Genomic DNA, 21,156 nt, shown 5'->3' on the forward strand with positions numbered 1-21,156 from the left:
CTTGAAGTATTAAGGACAAGACTATAGCAGCTTGAATTTTCCAGGTAAAATAATAAAGAATGTAACTACCTGCTAGAAGTATGTCTCATATTTTCTTTTGTGTGAGACAAACATGCAAACACACACATATACTCTCCGTTTTTTTTTATTGTTGTTTTCGTTGTTGTCGTTGTTTGTTTTCCTTTTTTTCCTGAATAATCTGGCTGTGATTGCAATGACAAAATGCACTAATAGGTTTTGTCTTAATTGCATGTAATAGAGATGGCAGGTTCATGGTATAAACTACATTTCCATTCTTTATCTTTTTAAGAATATTTTGGGAATTTTAACTCTAGCAATTCTCTCAGACTAGCAAAGATCTGAAAAGAGATGGAAGAGACTATTAAAAAGCATACTGTTTTTCACAAAGATCACCTTCTTAAAGAGCAGAATAGTAGATATGATGTTAATTGAATTTTTCTCTTTTCGTTCATTTTACACAGCGCAGTACAAAAACATAAGATTTCCGAAGAGGCTAATGTGCCATGGAAGGGGTAACTGTATCTGGCTGAAGTGTAATTTATAATACAGTACCTTTCCACTTGCTTCCTTGTAACCATCTGTGCGGTGAAGTGCTGACCATCTTCTAATTTTACATTCTCAATCCTTAAAGGAGCTTCAGAACCAAACCATAATGCTGTTCTTGGTCATTCATTGTGGAAACACAAGAAATTGCCTTTTAGGTTCTTCAGTTGTTCAATCAATAAATATTCATAATATTTTAGCAACTATTAGCAGTTTAAGAAAAGCACTGTTCTAGTCAGAGTGAGTTCCTGAGACACCTAGATCCAGAACAGTCACATATTATCTGAAGAACTATTTGTGATTCCTCAGCCTTGTATTTTCCTCTTTTCATTTACCAATCTTTTTGTTGTTCATTTTTCTCCTGTGTACCATAAAGGTAATTGAAAACTCCAGTTTGTTTCCTTCACATCATTCATTAGTGTGCATGCTTCCATCTTATCTCAAATTTGTCTTCTTTGTATGGAAAAAAATTGTTACCATTCCACTCTTTTCCATTTCTGCACATATGATTTTTCATATCTATGTGCACTTTATTACTTTTCTCTGAATCCTCTCAATCCTCATGACATCACTTTTGAGATGGCTGCATGCGGTGTTCCTACTAATCATTCTCTTTTTGATTTGATGATGCATTTTTGGAACATAAAGCCATCCTATTTGCTGCTTATCTGCACATAGGTGCCAGTTGGACGCAGCCGGGCTCTGAGCTAGAGACAAGCTTAAGGTACAGTACTTCAGAGCAAAGCCTCCCGAGCGTTTCACCTCAGCACTCAGTGTCACTTTAAGGACAGCGTCCTTCTGAACGTCACCGCTCCAAGAGCTCCAGGTAACTTTGTGACAGCTGCCGATTTGTAGGTGGACAGAATAACGGCAAACACGAGCGGAGCTGTGGCACCCGAGGGTCCCCGGACTCCTCTCATGCTCTCAGGCCCGCAAGTCCCGCTCACGTCTCGCCTGCGCGCCTCGCGCCACACGAGAGGCGGTTTAACGGCCGCAGCAGCTCTCGCGCACGAGCGCTCAGCGCGTTCCCGCCGACGGCACGCGCCGTTGCCAAGCAAACTGCTTTGCCACGGCTTCCTGCCCCCCCACCCCCAAACCCGACTCCGGCACCGGAAGTCCCGCCGCGCGCCCTCTGAACCGGGAAGCACACGCGGGGGCCTGGGCGGACCGGCTTTGAATGAGATCCGGCTGATTCACGGCGGCCCGGGCCGAGGTGGCGCGCTCGGTGTGGGCTCCGGACGGAGGTAAGGGGAGGCGGGGCGGCCTGCTCGTCTCAGAGAAGCGTCCGGGACCTCGCCTGGCTGTGGGGTGGCCTCTCCGTGGCGGCGGGAGCGGGCCCGGGCGGCGGGCGGGACGGCGAGGGCCTTCTTCATGCGAGGCTGCGGCCGGGCCCCGGCGGGAGGAGCCCGAAGGAGCCGCGGCGGAGGGGCCGAGCTGGGCACCGGTCGGCACGGGCAACAGAGCTCCTCCGCCCCTTTCCTTTAGGCTGCCTCAGCGCGGAGCTTCTAGGAGCTGTCTGTCGGGGACCTCGTGGGCCGAAGCATTGCTGAAGGTGGGGAGAAGGAATGTCCGCGGCGGGCTGGGAGGTGTGAGATTGCGTAGGAACTGAGACACCATCACGGGCGGCAGCGCTGTTCCTTGCATGCGGCAGAGCTCACTCTTGTTCGTAGAACTTAAGTTAGGAAGCTGGCTGCTTGTAAACAGCAGACAGAGCTGAGTGCGGGCTGAGGTCATCGCTTAAAGAGGTATTTGTTTGCGTTACAACCAGCAAGTCCTCCAGGACAGCAAGGACTGAGGTAGACGTTTCTTTTTCTTGAGCTGTACAAAACGTATTTGAAAACTATAAATAGCCAGAAGGGTGTGAGGCAATCTGAACAGCCCTATAGGTTTGCATGAAGCTTAAAAGCTTAGTCCTCCGAGCATGCATCCAAGGTGTACCTCACATGCACGGGGTGCAGTTGGACAAAGTTTCTGCTTGGACAAAAAGAGCACTGGCTGAGAGTTTCTGTTGTGCAGGCAAGGAAAGGATTTAAGCAGGTTCTGTTTATACCCTGTCCTCTGGGATAAGCCGACACCTGGGATAATTGGCAAGGACAGGTAGTTTGGCTATTTTGAACAGCAGGAATCTGCATGATGACTGCTTGGTGGGGAGGAACTGTTCCAGAACACCTGTATGTCTGCTCTCCCTACTGCACAGTTTTGAGGAGATCATTGTCTATGTATAACTTTAAATGTTCATTTTAGGGTGATGCAATTCGTTAATGACTGTTCCCTTAACTGCTAACTTGTACTTCATGTACTTTAAACTTGTAAGTTGGTGTACTCAGCAGTACAGAGTGTTTGACTTCACTCTGGGTTACATCTGTAACTGCAGCTCAGCAATGGTGTTGCAGGATTAGACATGTTTGCTGTACTTTTGGAAAAAGCAGAATCAGGGGACCCAACCTGCCTGCTTTAGTGTGGTTCTGGTCTGTTAATCTTTAAAGAACAAATAACTAAGAATTGTCTTAATAGATTTTTTTTTTTTTTCATTTTTGTACAAAATATAAAAGAAGCTTTCTTTCTTCCCCCCCCCCCCCCTCCCCCCAAACATGTGAAACATCTGTTTTTGTTCAGGTTTTGCTTTTGTTCCATGTTTGTTGACTTTACCTGCATTGGATTTTTGTTCTTTTCTGAGTGAAATGATGCTTCTTTGCAAGTTGCAGTTCCTTAACTTTTTCTGCCTTCATAGCTGCTTCTTGGAATTGTGTTACATTTGCAGCAAAAACCTTAAACCGCTTTTTCAGTTACTGTTGATAAAGTAGTTAATCTGTCTGCTGTGTAGGGCTTTTCAGCGGGAGGTCTGACAGTATTTACACAAAACTGAGTCTTGTAGTCCTCCTGGGGCAGGTGGAGAAACAGTTACCAGAGGGGAAATGGAAGTTACACTGTGTAGCATGAAGCTACTCAATGTAGCAATTTCAGACTGGATTAAGTTCTTGTTACCTGAGCCTAGCCCAATGTTCTTGTTGCTGTTAGGGCACTCTGGTGGTGTTTTACCAACTCCAGAGTTTCCAATCCAGTAGAATTCTCTTTCGTTGAGGGCTCGCACCATGGATTTTTAGTATCGGATAGAAAGTAATTTACTGTGGTATGGAGCTCATGCAAAGAGATTCAGCAATTTAAGACTATTTCAAGTTAATTTCAGAATGTGTGCTGAAATATGCTAAGTCACGTTCAGTGTCTTTACTGATGATCTGGGTGAGGGGATTGAGTGCACCCTCAGTAAGTTTGCAGATGACAGCAAGTTTGGAGAAAGTGTTGATCTGCTTGAAGGTAAGAAAGCCCTACAGAGGGATGTGGGCAGTCTGGATAGTTGGGCTGAGGCCAGTAGGATGAAGCTCAATAAGACCAAGTGCCAAGTCCTATACTTTGGTCACAACAACCTTAGGCAACACTACAGACTTGGGGCAGAGTGGCTGGAAGACCATGTAAAGGAAATAGACCTAGGGGTGTTGGTTGATGCTTGACTGAACATGAGCCAGCAGTGTGCCCAGTGGCCAAGAAGGCCAATAATGTCCTGGCTTGAATAAGAAATAGTGCATCCAGCAGGAGCAGGGAAGAGATTATTGCTCTGTACTCAGCTCTGGTTAGGCTTCATCATGAGTACTGTGTTCAGTTTTGGACCCCTCACTACAAGAAAGACACTGGGGCCCTGGGGCATGTCCAGAGAAGGGCAGCAAATATGATGAGGGGTCTGGTGCACAAGTCTTACAAGGAGCAGCTGAGGGAGCTGGGATTGTTCAGTCTAGAAAAGAGGAGGCTCAGTGGAGACCTTTTTGCTCTCTGCAACTCCTTGAAAGGAGGTTGTGGCAAGGTGGGGGTTGGCCTCTTCTCCTAGGTAACAGCGATAGGACTAGGGCTGAAGGCATCAAGTTGTACCAGGTGAGGTTCAGACTGGATATTAGGAAAAATTTCTTCTCCAGGAGAGTAATCAGGCACTGGAACAGGCTGCCCAGGGGGGCAGTGGAGCCACTGTCCCTAAAGATGTTCAAGAAACTTGTAGATGTGGTACTAAGGAACATGTTTTAGTGGGCAGTATTGGTGGTAGGTGGACAGTTGGACAAGATGTTGTTAGAGATTTTTTCCAGCCATAATGATTCTATGATTATTGAAATACTTTCTGTCCTTGGAAAAGAAGGGAATGAGAGATGCTGTGAATTTTCTGTTTACTTTTCTCTGTTTTAATTTATATATTCATTTTTATAAAATATGAAAAATTTTTATAAAATATGAAATAAATGCAGGTAGGTGTGTAATCAATGCTAGCTTTTTGCATTTGTCAGCAGAGATGGGAAAACTTTCAGCTGTGTGTTACTGTGCTGTATGCATTCACCAGGGGAGAAGTGAGAGGACAGATCAGGCAGCTGGTATCAGGACAGAAGCATAAGCTGCATTCTGGTGCTTCTAAGCTTTCTCTCAGATATTATTGGATTGTGTTTGAAGTGGAAGATCTAGTTAAAATATGCTTTTGAAATGTGAATTGGTATCTGTACTTTTTGATGTCTGATTTGTCTGTATTTTACAGTAGTGTTCTGTGACAGGAGCTGCCCATAAAGTAGCATTAACACTGCTCATGAGTGATAGACATTTTGCACTATGAATTCCTGTTTCTTTTTGAAAAGAGGAGAATATCATTAGTATTTCCTACCCTGTACGCTTTCTCAATTTGTTATGCGGAGGAGTTTTTGTCTGAATACTGACCTAAAGTTATCTTAGAATGGTTTGGAGGGGAAGTGTGTGTGTGTTTGTGGAGGGGTGTCAAATACAATAATGTAGGTTTTTGTGCATCTTTGGTAGCTGTGTGTATGGGAACTGCTGAGTCACGGCCTGAACCTCTGATTGATCACCTGAGGTGAGCCATGAGTCAGCCACAGGAGCACAGCTGAAGGCAATTCACCTGTGCTGCTGGAAGGGGTGGAGCCTGGCTCCACCCCTCCTAGACCTATTTAATTGCTGGCTACCAGTGGGGAAGGATCTCTTCTGGAGATTGCCTCTACTGGTGTTTTGTGGTGAGCCCAGCATAAGGGTAAGCCTTTCATTTATTCTCTTTTGTTATCATAGTCTACTTTGCCTAACTCTCTTGTTTATTTTGTGATTATAACATCTTAATATCCATTGATTATACACTGTGTCTGATGGCTGAAGGCTCGCCAAGCTGCTGTTCTGTGTCATCCTCTTTCCTGTGCTTACCTTTGTGCAACTGCATCTCTGTTACCCACTGTGCCCCAGACCGACCCAGGCAGAGATGGATAACAGTTTCTGTATTGCTGCACTTCATGGTCTAACACTAAATCAAGCATCTAATGAACTATTTCTTATATCCCAGGAGAGGATGGAGAAGGGAGTGCAGGACTGCTGGGTGCCCAGCTGGCTGCAAGTATACAAACATAACAGACAGGCAGAGACATTCTTTGGGCAACTTTAGCTTCAAGAGTAGTTTGACATAAATTTCTTCTGGAATTTGGACTAGCTTTAGAGCGGCTGGCTCTTCCAAGACCTCATTTTCTGTTGTTGTAGGACAACTGCTTCTGGTATGCAGCATGAATTCTATCAGAGAAATGAATGGGGTTAAAACCAACATTGTTCTTAGCCTATCAGTTTGTTGCAGGGCTGCACAAACGGCTGCTCTGGCAGCACTGAGAAAAGCGGCATCAAGTTGTTAAGCAGCAGCAGCTTCCCCAGCGCTCCTTATGGTAACAGTGACATTGCAAAAAAATGTCTATCAAATCATGGCCACAGATCTGTTTTAAAACACTGCACTGTGAGTGATTGAGTGGATGCAATTAGTGGGCAGTGTTCTCTGGGAGAAAGATAACACAGCTATGAACTCCTACGCTGGGTGTAAAGCAGCCTTCCTCAACTGGAGATCAGGTGAACGTGGAGGCCTCCCTCACTACTTGGTCACACCAAGGGCTCTGTACAGCACAGTTCTCAAATAGTAACGAGGAGCCGTACTTTCATTCTAACAGCACCAGAAATTATTCATTAGCTTTAAATTGTTAACACAGACTTGGTAGGATTTGTGAAGCTGTTAAGGTGGTATGAATGTGAAATTGTAAGTGGCTTCCCTTTGAAGCGCTTAATAATTACAGTATCCTTTCATTCTTAAACTTCTTTCTGTATTGCAGAGGTTTGGGTTGCACATGGCAAATATACCCTTCAGAAATTTCATGGAAATAAAACTTCTAAAAAAGAGGATGTTCTGAAGTGATGCTTTATCCGTTCAGAGAACGTCAGTGCAACATTTCTGGTTACATATGCTACTGTTTCTAATTTTACTATTTTTTCTCTCCTTCCCCTCCTTCCTTTTTTCCTTTGTAGGAAAGAAACTGACATCTTCATAATCAAACTGTGGGAGTTGCTGCTGAGTTTGTTCTGCATTCACCTCTTGTTGAGCACCAGGTTAGAAATGCAGATTTGCTTTGTTTGTAAATCTGAAGTTATCTGAGTTAGAGTCTAAAATGTTGCTTAAGTTTTAAAAAGCATCATCACTCGCACTGAAATGATTGCTGAAATAATATTTGGGCACGGTGGATTGATTACCAATTTTTTTAAATTTGGATGGTATATAGAAATTGTTCAGATGTTTATATTTATGAATGACTAAATATGTTCTAACCCACTAAAGCATCTTCACTTGCTAACAAGAAAGGAAAATATTAGTTGCCAAAGCTCTAAGCAGAGTCAATCTATGGAACTACTGAAATGATTTACGTAGCACCTACAATTCATTTCTGGAGATTCTGCATGTGCTGCTGCCTCGAGAATCTGAACATCTTCAGTGTAGTGATAGCTATAGTATGTTATATCCCTACAGTTCCATTAGAAAATGGGATTTTTGATGTTCCAAAAACTGGGAATATATACTGACAAATAAACAGTTTGTGTAGCTAGTTGTTCTAATCTCACTGTATATAAGCATGTTTTGTTGTATTAAACAATGTTCTTGCATAATTTCTACTTTAACATTTAAGATATTCTGTTGGTTTTGAAACTAGAATAAATGCTATAAATAAAACTTTAATGAGCTGGTAATAGCTGTTGTGTGTCACTTGCTAAAGCAAAAGGTAAGGAGGTATAAAATTTGTTATCTGATATTATTTCTTAAATGCAGGTAGGTAAAACACCTCTACTGCTTACAGGAAAAGCTTCCAATGCATTTTATGATTACTGATTATAGAGAAAGATTTCTCAAAATAAGCACACAATCATTATTGATTAAAACTCTATTTTTAATACCTTAACTCTACTTTTTTTGCCACCACTCTTCAGCCATTGACAGTGTCATAAAAATGAATAATTGTGTTTGGATTTTAGTGGAGGCTTGTCTACCCTAGAAAGCGAGACATTTGGCTTTAATTGTTTCCCATGGGTGTTTTGTAGAAGCCATTTATGATTTACTCACATAATAGCTTTAATCAGGAACTTTACCTTTCGATCAAAATTCTTGATTTGCAGTTTGTTGTAGTTTGGGACAAAAGGGGTGTATACACTGTGTTTGGCCTTTGCCTATAGGAAAGAAACTGCTTTCATTGGCTACCTGAAAAGGCAGCTCTAACCTTTCAATAAATTCCTTTTTAATTCACGAAGTGCTGAGGTGGTTTTCAGAAAGCATTTACTAGTGGCTGAGGCTGCAGTTGTAAGGTTTGCTTGCCTTAGAAGCGTGTCCTACAAATGCTGAACTGGAGTGAGATTAGCAAATAGCTTGTGTTATTGATCTGTGCCTTAGGTGGTGGTGTTTGAAATGGTTGGATGGATGTAGCTACAATAGGAGTTTAAAGAATATATCTTGCTATAGGTTCTAACGGTGTTACTAGAAGCTCAAAATATTTGTTTTAAACTGAAATAAAGCCTGCTAGTATTTAATTAGTACAAATACTAACACATTTCAGAAGATAAATATCCTAATTCTTTCAGTATAAGGACTTCTATATTTTTAATGTACATAACCTCAGACTGTGTGTAGTTCTGATGTATGTGATGTAACATATGTTTTGAGGATGAATGTAGTTTGGAAATACCACTACTGATTTTTCTTGAATACTCTTACATCACTTTACAGGCTTTGTTGTACTGGATTAAAACTTCTGCAGTTAAGAGTATGGTTTCTGATTCTTCACTACATTCCTTCTATTTTACAATTAAAATAAACCCTTCTATTTTACAATTAAAATACAGCGTAATTTCTGTGAGACTTGGAACTGTAAAAGCCATTGTTTTAAAAACAATATTCAGTATATCTTGTTTCCTTTGTTTCCTTTTACTAAGAAACTGAATGAGTCAAGCAGGTTAAAGTACTGTTACACCTGGAACAGAATCCTTACTTAGATGATGAGGATGAAAGATTAAATTGCTTTTCAGCAATATAAGTGAATAAACTGCAGAGTAATAAGCATCTGCTCAATTCTTTAGTTGGATACCTTGGCATTTCTCATTCCTAGAGTTCAATCCTTGAAAATCTGCAGCATAAAAATGACTTTTTTCTCTCCAAGGCAGTAACGAGTTGGTTGCCTTGATTGGAATAATCTTGCACTGAAGCAATGCCACATGCAACACTGGAAATGTATTAAGTGACTGCACTGTCACTAATGTTCTAACTATATACACACTAAATGTTTACTTTACAGTATTTCTTTTAGTATAATGAGTTCATTTAAAAAAAAAAGCTTTTGATGCTAATTCAGAGATCCATAATCTGCTCAGTGTCTTTCACATGTAGTTTTGATGGTAACTGACAAGCTGTAAGTTAATTAGCACAGAACTTACTAATGAGGATGCTAAAATCCTTACTTTCACATTTTTATTGATGCTTTTTGAACAAATTAGAGTAAGCTTGTATGTATGTCTTAAGTTTTAGGAACTTCCTGGATGTAGGTGCTGTTCTTAAGCAACAAAACTCCTGCAGTTAATTGAATGATAGGGAAGTTTTGAGAAGTTGACAAGAGTACTCATCTTCAGAAATGGGGATAACCCAAAACCAAAGCAATAAAACAAGGTCTGTTAATTAGCATGGAAGACAGCTTCTTGAATTAATATGTGGTGTTAATTAACAGGAAGTCTGATGTTGTGTTGTAATTACCACCAATATTTTTGACATACTGAGTGACTGAAGGTGAATTATATAGATAGCAATTTAGTAAACACTTCAGAGCCTGGGAACATTTTTTTCCTTTGTTTCTGTTTCTCTAGAAATATGGATAGACTTCTGCGACTTGGAGGAGGTATGCCTGGCCTGGGACAGGTTAGTATATAGCTTGTCAACATCTTCTCTTTTTGATACTAATCAGTTACTGGAATATGCCTTTAATTATTTAAATCAACACCCTCCTCCCCAAAAAACAGAATTCATAGGAATAATATCTGACTTCAGAGATGCTATATGTGTATGCAAATCACTGGTTGTTACAGTCTGACTGCTTTTGTTGGTGTGAACGCTTGTGTTGGCACTGTGGTTTTACAGAATGTTTATTAACCTTTAATTTAGTGTTTGAACAGTTCTAGTTTGAATTCAAAAGCCATGGAAATAGAAAACAAAATTCAAAATGGATTTCCAATAATAGGGGTTTTCAGAGCATTACTGTTGCTCTAAGTGACGGAGTGTTCCCGTTTGTTTCTTTGCAAATAAATAATTCAGCTCTTAAATGAGGTTGTGGTAGGCATTATGTCTGAACCATGTATGTATTTCATCACTTGAAGGTAGCTGTAGCCACCTGCATGTCGCTGGCTATTGCCCTTGCTCCTGTAACTCAGCTCACAGCAGAAAGGCCCCTCTGGCAGCCATCCTCTTCCAGCATGAAGCTGGAATGTGTGTGGTTTCTCCTACCTCCTTTGTGTCTCAGGTACTTTTTTTCTCTTGGCCAGTTGGTATCTTCAAAAATAAAACAAAGCTGATCTTACCACATTGGGCTGCCAGGCTTTCTCCTGCCTACCATTGATACGGTGGGGTGGGGAAGGAAAAGAACTTCTTTGTCTGAGGCTTCTGGGAAGAATCCTTTCCTTTTGGACAGGACAGCACTCCATGGTCCCATTGGTTCCAGCTGTACACAGTAGAAGGCCTTTTCCTTCTCTCCTCCTCTGTTCTAAGCCTGGAATCCAGGCTGTTGTGCTTTGGGAAGAATCAGTTCTGTTTGTCTTAACCTTTGTGATGTGTGTGTTTGCTTCTGGAATCACTGAGATTGTGAAACCTACAGCTTCTTTTGGTTGCGTATGACGTGTCTGTGTCCGGTGGTGTAATCCTGAAGCACTTGGTGCATATTCTAAAGTGATTACAGCCTCTAGGTGTTTGGTTAAATTAGCTGCAACTTTTTATGAGTATTTTTTTCCCTTTTTATAGCTAAAATTCTATTCACACTCTCTTAGTGAATCTTCAAGCAGTCCTCAGTTATTTTTAGTTTCACTTTCTTAAGCAGTTATTTCTCTTGTTCCTCCGAGCTGCCAGCCTGCTTCATGACTCTTCAGTTTTTTAACATCTGCGCAGTCTAATCACTCAAGCTTTCACTTCTTGGTCCTCTCTGAACTTGACGCATATCAAAGCTGTTTTTCAAATTTACAGTTAACTTTCTCGGGTGTTTTCTGAATTTCTCAGCTATAATTTAAGGCTTGATAGGAAACTGCAGCAGACAATAGAACATAACAGCCAAAAGAAGCTTGATGAACTCCTCTGGCAGCTTTGGCCTGCAAAGCTGCTCTGTTTGTTTAAATATGGAATTGTCTCTTAAATGAATTGATGAGAATGTGTTGGATTGAAAAGAAAGTGGAAAACTGAATTGCTCTTTATGCAAGTTGCTGCTTGCACTGAATCTCTTGGCTACTTTTGTAGTCTTTGACTTACTGAAGCAGTAGGAAGGATATTTAACCAGAATAATCTTGTGTCCTTAGAATATGGTGTTTTGATGGACATTCAAAGATCACTTCTGTTCTGAGTGTTGACTGAGATGTAATTGAAAGTGAATCAGAGGACTTTGAGGTGGAAGAAAGAAGTTGGGCATTTATTTTCCCACTATAGGATAAATAGGGCAACCCACTGGAAGTAACTCTATAGTGTACTAAACAATTGTATAGAACTTTGTTTTTCTTTGAAAGTTTTGCTTTTAGGGTTGAACATAGTAAAACTACCTGTTGGAATTATGCAAGAAACATCTGTGTGTGGAGACATATGAAAAAAAGAAGCACTTTCAAAGGAATGCCATCTAATTCAATTCAGCATTTGTTTTTCTTTTAGCTAAAGTTTTGATTTCTTAGTGGGAGAACTGTATCAAATAAGATGTTAGTAGTCGATTTGATTTACTTTTTAACAAATATTTGCGCATCAGCCTGATAAGCACAGTTACTGTTTGATCTCTACCATGGGATTCTTTTTCACTGACTTGCCTTAGTTTCTTCAACAGCACCTGTCTCTTTCACCCTTCTAATACCACCTGTATTATATTATTTGCTTTCCACGTTACTTCGAAACTCCAAGATGCTATTCCTACAGCCAGTTGGATTTGTTCTTACATCTTTCTTTTCAGAAGTCTTTAGATGTCTTGTATTCTACTTGGGACCTACTTCTAGCAAATCCATTTTTTTCTCTATTTACTGCTTGCTTTATCAACATATTATTGAGTTGTTATTTGAAGGCAAATCATTTGCTTTCAATGTTGAATTGTCCAGAGGTGGTCAGTGCTAAATATCAATGACCATATATGTCTTCATGTGGCTGCTAAATATCTGAGAAAGACAACATCGCTATAAGAATAACCACATGCATATTTTAGCTGAGTTTTCCACCCATTGACTTATGGTTTAGACATCTTATAAACAGTTTCTTTCTTTATTAGTCATATATTGACAAGGACTGTGTTCTTACAGAGAAGAGGAACGAAGATGCTTTGGCATCACGTAAGCAATCCACAGTGTTTTCTGTCTGGCAGTAAACTTAGTCATTTACTTTGTGTTCCTTGTATGAGAAGATACCTATGTTAGTTTTGACCTTGGTACGATAAGTAAGACCTTCTTTGAAGCAATTCTTTGTTTGTAATTTGGTTCCCAGCTGCCTGGCAGCTTAGCATTTGAATTTCTGCTTGTGTGATATACACCGAGAAGAGTGAGTGGTTGAGGGATTTTAAAAAGATGTGGGGGACCTGTTAGAAAGGGATATGATACTTATTATTCCTTTCATTTTCCTTCTGTTGATCATAGGAGTTCAGATTTTGGAAATAACTTTATTTTCCTTTTCTTGTATGTTCTCTTCCAGCGTCTTTGCTTTGTCATGTTTTTTTTTCTTCCCCTTTTCTGGTTTGTTCATTTCCATCTCGCTGTTGTTTCCCCTGAAATACTGCCCACCACTGTATTTCACTGGTGACTTAGTACTTGGTGCTGCATTGTACATTTGCTGCAGACAAATCAACAGGCTTTGTGGGGTACGTGAAAGCATTCTTCTTAAGCAGTAGGCAGGAATTTGGAGCAACACTCCTCTTCATTTTGTATGCTGAGCTATTGTTTGCTAGTGAAATGAGTTCCACATATGTCTCTATTAGACAATCCTACTGGATGTTGATTCAGAGTGTGAGTAAATGAAGAGAGCAGAGCTGTTTGCCTAAGACTACTGGAAGAATAACCCAAACTATGCAAGTTCTTGTCCACATGAACACACCTGCTCTATTTCTGTCTAGGTGTGATAGGGAGCAGAGAAATAAGTAATACTTCTAAAAATTATATTTCATTTTATTTGAAAATAATGGTTTACATTGTTGTGTTGGTGTATACAAATGTTCTAGTGCATTAAATGGAAAATTTATTTGTGTCTTTCTGAATTAGCATATTTGATGGTGAGGGGAGAGTATAAAAATGGGATGGAAGACAGAGAGGAGTGACCTGTTTCTTACAAGGAATGCTTACACCTTGACGTGGAATATAGAAAATAGAAGTGCAGATAGCTATTTTATTTGAATAATGGACTTGCCAATTAGCCATCAAGTGCTTCCATCTGTGAAATAGTTGATCAGATGGGTTAGCTGGGATGTTTCCAGATTAGGGCATTGTAAATGGCACTTGAAAACTGTCACTTTGATTATGAGGTTTAAAGCATTGCAGTGTCTGATTCGGTGGAACCTTTTCCCTCATATTATCATGGGTTTTCAGAACATACTGATCCCATTGAGTAAATCTATGGCACCGTGGGAACTTGGGAGACCTGCCACTGATACGAAGTTCTGTTGCATCTGCTAATGTAGCCAGGATGGTTATTAGAAAAGAGCACTACTGGTTTGGTTTTCTGCAAGGCTTCAGAATAAGAGTTGGTGAGCTGGCAGACAAAGGAGGGTCAGACTCACATTAGCTCGTTTCCAATTATCAATTAAATGCAGGTTTTCTTGATTTACTTCATTGGAATAAACTGATGTGTCTTTAAGTAAATGGCATGTTCTAGCTGGCTAATCTGCATGCTAATATCCCCTTGTGTAATAAGGCAACTTATAGAACATTATTTTAGTTAATTGCTTTTTGAAACAGCTTGTTCTTAGTTTGGAGGATACAAGTGTGTCTATTGAATGCTGTTGCCTTTAATATAAGGAACTGGGTTGTTTTGTCTGCTTTTTCTTCAAAAAGCTTGGAGCGTTTCTTATAGTTTTTGGTATCTATTTCACCTCAGTGACTTTCTCATTCCTGTGTCCCCTGGGTGTGTAAACTTTGTGGCCTGAATTGTGATGGCACACAATTCTCTGCTTCCCATGTATTTCAAACTTCTCATGTTCCTTCTGAGAGTACTGTACAAGAGCAAGAAGTCCGAATTTGCAGCTCTAGAAGTTATGCGTCTTTACTGTGCCACTGTTTGTGTGACGTTTTCCACTGAAGTCTCCAAGTACTCAGAATGTCTTTATTGCTAAAATAGTCAGTATACATCCCAGCTGATTGGTGGAGGGAAGTAAAAAAAAAAAAAAAAAAAAAAAAAAAATACAGCTCGTGTGACTTCTTCTGATTTTACTTATTTCCCCAGAAGATATCAATCCTTTTAAAGAGCAGCAAGCGTTAACATTTTCTCAGTGACAAACAGTAGTTGTCCATTGAAAACCATCCAACATCAATTCCTGTAAAAATTTTGAAGAACTTAATGGCCTGCAGTATCTCCTACAGAAATTCTCAGCTTTCATATCTAAAATCACAGCATGGTTAAGATTGAAAGAGACCTCTGGAGGTCAGCTAGTCCCTCCTTGCTCAGGCAGATATATGTGCTTGTTATGTGTTTTATATAGCTGACCATTTTCAGGAAGGGAGAAAAGCACCTATGATAGAGTAAACCATGCTATTTTACTTCAATTGACTGAGCTGAGTATCTTATTGCATTGATTGGTTGAACAGTCCTTTGTTAAAGCAGCAAAAGTTGTGTGTCATGTTTAAGGCACCAGTGTGGCTCAGATCTGCTTATGCTCAGAAGATGCCAGCCTCGTGGATAGCGTAGGCTTACTTGAAAGTTGCTGGGAATTGCTAAAAGCTGATAGAGTTTGCCTACATTTGCAATATAGTTGAGTAATTGTAACATTATTTATATCCAACAGTGCTAATGGGGGCAGGGGTACAGGGGCATTCTGGAGTCACTTCAGGAACTGTCATACAATTGTCTAAGCTGACAGGGAACTTGCCCACAGTGTGTACTTTCTTCGTGGTGTAAAATATGCCTTAAAGTGCCACTCTACAGTCATGCTTTACTAAAAATAACAAAGCTAGTGGGTTGTGCCTGAGCATTATCAGCTTCCTGTGATCTACTATTTTCCTGTAAGCTTTGGAGACCATTTTTAGCACTCTACTCTTGGCCTCAGATTTCAAACTTCTTTATTTCTAATAATTAGGCAATTAGTTTCTCTTTCCTCAACATAATTGCCATTGCAGTCCAGCTGACTTTCCATAGAAAAGACAAAGGAAACTTAGGCAAGGAAATGAGTGTAGTCATAATGAGAAAACAGGAAAAAAGACTAAACGAGAGCAGTCATCTTTGAGCCTCTGTCATTATGCTTGTTCACTTGTAATATTTTGTTCTGTAAGCAGAAAACAGCTCCCATATAGTGATCAAAATTTTCTTCATCTGAAATGCTGTGCTATTGAATAATAAGTTGCTGTGCCACTGTGCAGCCATTTAAAGAGTGCCATTTGAGCAATGGCCTGTTTTCTTCCTGTGGTGATGAAGGCTTCTCTTCAGATTTTACTAGGACCATATGTTAGAGGTGTTCTTTGTGTATTAGTATTGGTGGGTTTTGGTGTGCTTTAGGTTGACCTCAGGCATGGCCCACAGAGGGCTACCTGAACTGCTTGATACAGTTGTTTAGAATAAGACAGCGTCAAGCATAGCTTTGAGCACAGCTTCCTGGAGGAAGAGAAAAATTCACAAATCATGATTCCTTCAGTGTTTCATTTCTAAACCTTAGTAGTTTATGTATTGATAGGAATAGATAATGAGTTAGTGTTAGTTCTATTCTGGAGTGAAACCAACATATAGTATTTTCTGAATTTTTCCTCTTTCTTCCCTCTATAATTTCAAGCTGTGAAGAGCAGTAGTTCTCAAAAACATATGTACATGCACAAAACAGTACTTGCTTTGTCACCCTATTCGTATGGATATCTGTGGTTAATGCAGTGATGTGGCATACTCATCATACATCAGACATACTCAAAAGCATCTCATGCTTTTCTGTGTGTCTCAATGAATTTTAAATGGGTAAATGTAAGCAGCCACTTCGTGCTACAGCTATTACTATTAGCAACGTAACAAAAATCAGAATATTGCAATTTGCATCAAATATGTAAATATCAGTGTATTTCTAATACATTTGAATATTGGATAATATATATTTCTTATAAAAACATTAACTAAAAGAATAATTAGAAAAAGTCTCTTTATACAAAGTACAGTGTAGCAAAACTAAGCTTACCTTATCTCAAAATAAACTAAACTGGCACCATATCACTGCTAAATCCTGCTAAATATATATTTTCTCTTACTAAGCTGTAAGCCTCCACCTCAAATGATATTTCCTATCATGTCAGAATGTCATGGGAATGGGAATGTCAGAAACAGGAGCGCTGTTGGTAAAAAAACATTATAATGTAATTTTGACTATTTTGGACATTGACTGTATGTGGGAAATCTTGCATTGTCCTTGTAGATGGATTGCTGTGCTTCCATGCAATTGTTAGTTATGCAAGGGATATCATTGAGGGTTCTTTTTTCTACTCAAGAACTTGTGAATGGATAGGCTAGAAACATAAGCTAAATTTTGTTGGATGATTCCTGTATGTACACAAAACTAAAATTTTGGCCATGTTCTCTGTTGGTAATTCTGTTTAATTTAAAACAAAGAAGTAGTAAAATTTTGGCTCTGCTGAAGGGGTGTTTGCAAACTGATGATCCCAACCCATTGAGCCAACTGCTCAGAGCTATACAAAGTTCTGTGTTCTGTAACTTTGGGTTTTGAAGAGGAGGAAGGTGGGAAATGTTGAATGTTTCAAATCCATCTATATTGTTGTTGTTGAGTTCTGCTGTAAATGTGAACCTGGATGATTTTTTTTTTTTTTTTTGGTAGGAGACAGGGTTTTGTTAAACATACTGAGGCAGTTTTTCTTTAATCCAGCCTGTTAAAGATTTTCACAAAGATATTTTTAATTTAAAGTAACGATTGATGCCATAATATTTCCCTAGCATCCCTACTCCATTTTGGAGTCTACAAGACTCAAACTAAACATATTACTGTAATTTTTATTTCATCTGACATATGGTGTAACAAGACAATGTGATCCTTTCAGAAATCTAGGCTGTTTGTTGAGGCTTATGGTATTTTGTGGTCTGTTATGTATGCTTGATTATAATTGGTATAAAGATGGGCCTAAACATACAAACTGTTTAGACATAATGCTTGCTTCAAAATATAATCCTGTTGGTGTGGAACTGACTGTAAAATTGTGTGTGTACTAGCTGGAAAACTGCAACAAAATTTTAAATTCCTACTAATTAGTGTGTGATTTACAGTGCAAATCAGTATATTTTCCCCTTCCTATGAATGCTATAGGATTTTTTTTTTTTTTTAATGAGTAAGATCATTTGCTCGATCATGACTGATTGCCCTGTGCTACGGGGAATAAAACGCATTGCTTCTGGTGTTTGTCATGACTGCGTTGTTAAACCTTTGGGGCCCGGTTGTGACTTATTCACTTTGTCACTTCCCCGATTGAACTCCAGTTGTTTGTTTTGAAGTGTATTGTCTCAGTACAGAGGAACTGTTCCACAGTCATAATTTAGATAAGATTTTTAAGTTTAGCAATGTGTAAAAAGAGGTATGGCTTTCTTAGTGTATGTCAGCATATCAGGTTACACCTCTTCTCTACAAAGGCGAAGTAGAGAAGAGCAGAAATGCTTAGGTGGCTTTTAAGTCTTTTATTATCACCCCTACCTCTCTCTCTACTCACTTCTCAGGTTTTTGTGTCCTTTTTGCATGTATTCTATAGTGCTTTTCCTCCCATTCTGAGCTATACATTCACTACTGGGTTTACCTCAGTGAAAACAGTAGCTCGAAGCTCACTTCAAGTACCCGATCTTTACATGTATCCTTTAATATGCCAAATTACTATTTTTTGATGGTTGTCATTTCTTTTATACCCTTAATGTTCCTTTTCTCCCACCTTCAAAACAAATGTGATTATCTGAAATGGTTACTATGAAGGAAGTAGAGGACTAAAGGAGAAGGGTTAGTGAATACTTGCTTGCATTCTAAAGTAGTGCAAGTTTTACTTTGTCTTTCTCAATTGTCTTGAGTTATAACAGCTGCAAATACGTACTGAAAGGGTTAAATCGGCATGAAAGAATTCATTTCCACTTTAATGACCTAGCCTTGCTGGGTTAGGACGATGGGGAACATGCTTCTGACTTGTACTCCTATTGCCAATTAACACCTCCTATAACAGGTTGCCTCAGCTAGTCATTGAAGCAGAGGCAGTAGAAATAGTTTACATGCAGCTTGTTTTTCACACTAGTTGTTTAATACTCACAAAATTAAACTATTAAAAGGTTCTTTCTTCCCTTACTAGGGAAGAAATATACACTACAGCAGTCAGTGTTTGCTTTTGTGTTCTATGTTCACATTTAAATTGTTCCAATTGCCAAAAAAAAAAAAAAAAAAAAAAGGAATGATGGTAGTGGTTCTTATATATTTTACACAGCAATGCTGTTTGACACAATAAAGATAAGATTTGCTCTACAGCACTTCACTTTGCTGCCTTTTTTATTTCAACTGCCCCTGTAAAACCGTGTTTCTTTGTTGGAACTGCTGTGCTGTATTTCAAAATCATCTTTTGTTCTATTAGCATGACACTGGAACAGTATTTAAGATTTATTTAGACAATAGGAGCTGTCTCCATTTGCAGAATATTTCTCAGTTGCTGGCGTAATTGAGTCCACCTCTTATACCTATCTGGAAAAATGTAAAATAGTACAAATAAGGAGCAGTGCTCTGAAATGACATTTTAGTTCACATTTAATCAGCAGGTATTTTAATAACATAATAAAATTGGCTAAATAATTGATACCAGTTCACACCAAGAGAAAGATGGAGTAATATACCTAAAAGTGTTAACAAATTTGCTAAAAGTCCCAAGTAGGTAACACTTTAAGACGTTCGTTTTTATGCTGTTAGAATGGCAAACGCCTTTAACACTTCATCAACAAGGGCTGCCCAAGTAAAGGGCTGCTTTTTATATTGGATTATCCCTTTAACTGTTTGAAATAAAATTATGCACATCATGCATAATTTTAATACTTCAGTGTAATCATCTGTTCATAATTTGAATGCGATTCCTTCTGAATTATAAGTCATATTAGGAACACCAAAAATAAAAGGCATTTTAATTATACACAGTGTTACAAATTGGGGTTCTGCCATTCTAAGCAAAGCCAGAGTTTGATTGGATCAGTGTCACTGACCTTTAGACGGTCACAACGTGCACAAGTGCTTCAGAAAAAACATTGTTTTTCAATATGTAGCATAATAACTTTTTTTTTTCCAACGGTTTTTGAATTCTAATAATTTGGCATATACAGGAGTGATTAAAAATGCTGAATATTCCCTGACATTTCTAAATAGCATTTTCCTGCAGTTCCCCAAGTCCTAGTTCTGCAGTAAATTACTCAGTAAATTGTGGGCCTGCAGGAAGAAGCCAGTATGCTGTTTTGCAGCAGGATGGACAGCCTGAAAGTCTGTGTAATGGGAAAACTGTGACCTTTGCCACAGTGAAACCAAAAATATCAACAGATCTTCTGTACTACAGATACGAAGCTTTCTTGTTTGGGTTTCTGACACCGGTTAAATTAATTTAGTACTTTAACAAAGGAGCATCATCCTCATAAAGCAGAGTTAGCAGGCAGGGAAGTTTATGAACAATGATAATAGAACAGTACATGTGCAGGTCAGTGTAAAATACTTTGTCTCCTCGTGAAGATCAGTTAATAAAGTCTTCTTATTTGTTCCCTTCTTTCATGAAAGAAGTGTGTATAATTCTGTAGAAGATGAGCAGAGCCAGCTGAAGAAGTCTCTAAACGTGTAGTGGCTATGTGGCTGCCACATGCTGAGTAAGTGGTGCCCAGCTGTGACTGCCACCCTGGCACTGCCCTATAGAGGGTCATCTCTTTCAGAAAAGGAAATGGTCAGAGCTGGAAGTCAGATGGTTCCTGTTTCCAAATGCCTGTTTCTTTCAATTGACATTATTTAAAGCCCAGTAAACTACTTGGATCTTTCAAGATTTATTCAGATGGTTTTGTTTGTCAAATCTTTAAAAGCTTTGTGCTAAGAATCTTTAATGAAAGTTGGGTTTTATATTTTTCTGTTGATGGACAATTGTCTTCCAGTACTGTTTTGTATTCCATTTTGCCTGTGGTATAAAATTAAAGGGAGTTAAACCATTACAAAGGTAATTGTGGACAAGATTTAACCCAATTCTTCCTCAAAATTCCTGGATCAGTACTCAGGAATCAATTCAAAATGTTGGGTAATTTATTTTATGCTGATATTCTAGTCTTTGTTTTCGGTAGAGATTGAGGATTCATACATATAATAATTTATACACTACAACAAGTTGTCTCATTTTCTCATATTTAGATTGGAATTGTAATCTATGGGGAAAACATAGTAAAAGGAAATTGTCAGATCTCCCAAACGAACAGCTATGACCAAGGAAATATTTAGTTGATATGTGCTATATCATGTAGGAAAATTGGTTATTGATAAATCTACAATATATTTGCAATGAAAATTACCATTAGTTAATTTTTAAGAGTTCAAGTAAATTACATAAATTGTATGAGAAGAGTTGCAACTGATCTTTGCTTAAAGTGAAACAGTGAATTTATGGTTGCTGTCTGCTAACCCTTAGTGTAGTCCTTTTATTTACGTACAGCTAATCTCACACATAGTGTACAAAATCATTCTTAGTAAATGCCATGGCTTAAAAGACATGAGGGGGGAAAAAAGGATGCGGGGGAAAAAAGGATGCGGGGCAAAGTTGATTTACATCAGTGGAGTGTTTCCTTTTGCA

General features: G+C 39.0%; 1 protein-coding gene across 2 annotated transcripts in view; it reads left to right on the forward strand.

Moving 5' to 3' along the window:
- Positions 1 to 1,694: 1,694 nt before the first annotated feature.
- Positions 1,695 to 21,156, forward strand: part of PSMD14 (proteasome 26S subunit, non-ATPase 14) — a 45,385-nt gene continuing 25,923 nt past the window's right edge. The window contains exons 1-4 of one of the 2 annotated variants that reach the window (XM_042874922.1): positions 1,704 to 1,808; positions 2,050 to 2,116; positions 6,928 to 7,008; positions 9,796 to 9,847. In XM_042874922.1, the coding sequence (XP_042730856.1) occupies positions 9,800 to 9,847 (48 nt within the window). In that variant the 5' untranslated portion in view covers positions 1,704 to 1,808; positions 2,050 to 2,116; positions 6,928 to 7,008; positions 9,796 to 9,799. Of the gene's footprint in view, positions 1,809 to 2,049; positions 2,117 to 6,927; positions 7,009 to 9,795; positions 9,848 to 21,156 lie in introns of both variants that reach the window. The other variant, XM_042874921.1, reaches the window with a different exon arrangement.

The sequence above is a fragment of the Lagopus leucura genome, unplaced genomic scaffold (genome assembly GCF_019238085.1).
Source record: "Lagopus leucura isolate 7727_CA_CO unplaced genomic scaffold, USGS_WTPT01 Super-Scaffold_100012, whole genome shotgun sequence".
NCBI lineage: Eukaryota > Metazoa > Chordata > Aves > Galliformes > Phasianidae > Lagopus > Lagopus leucura.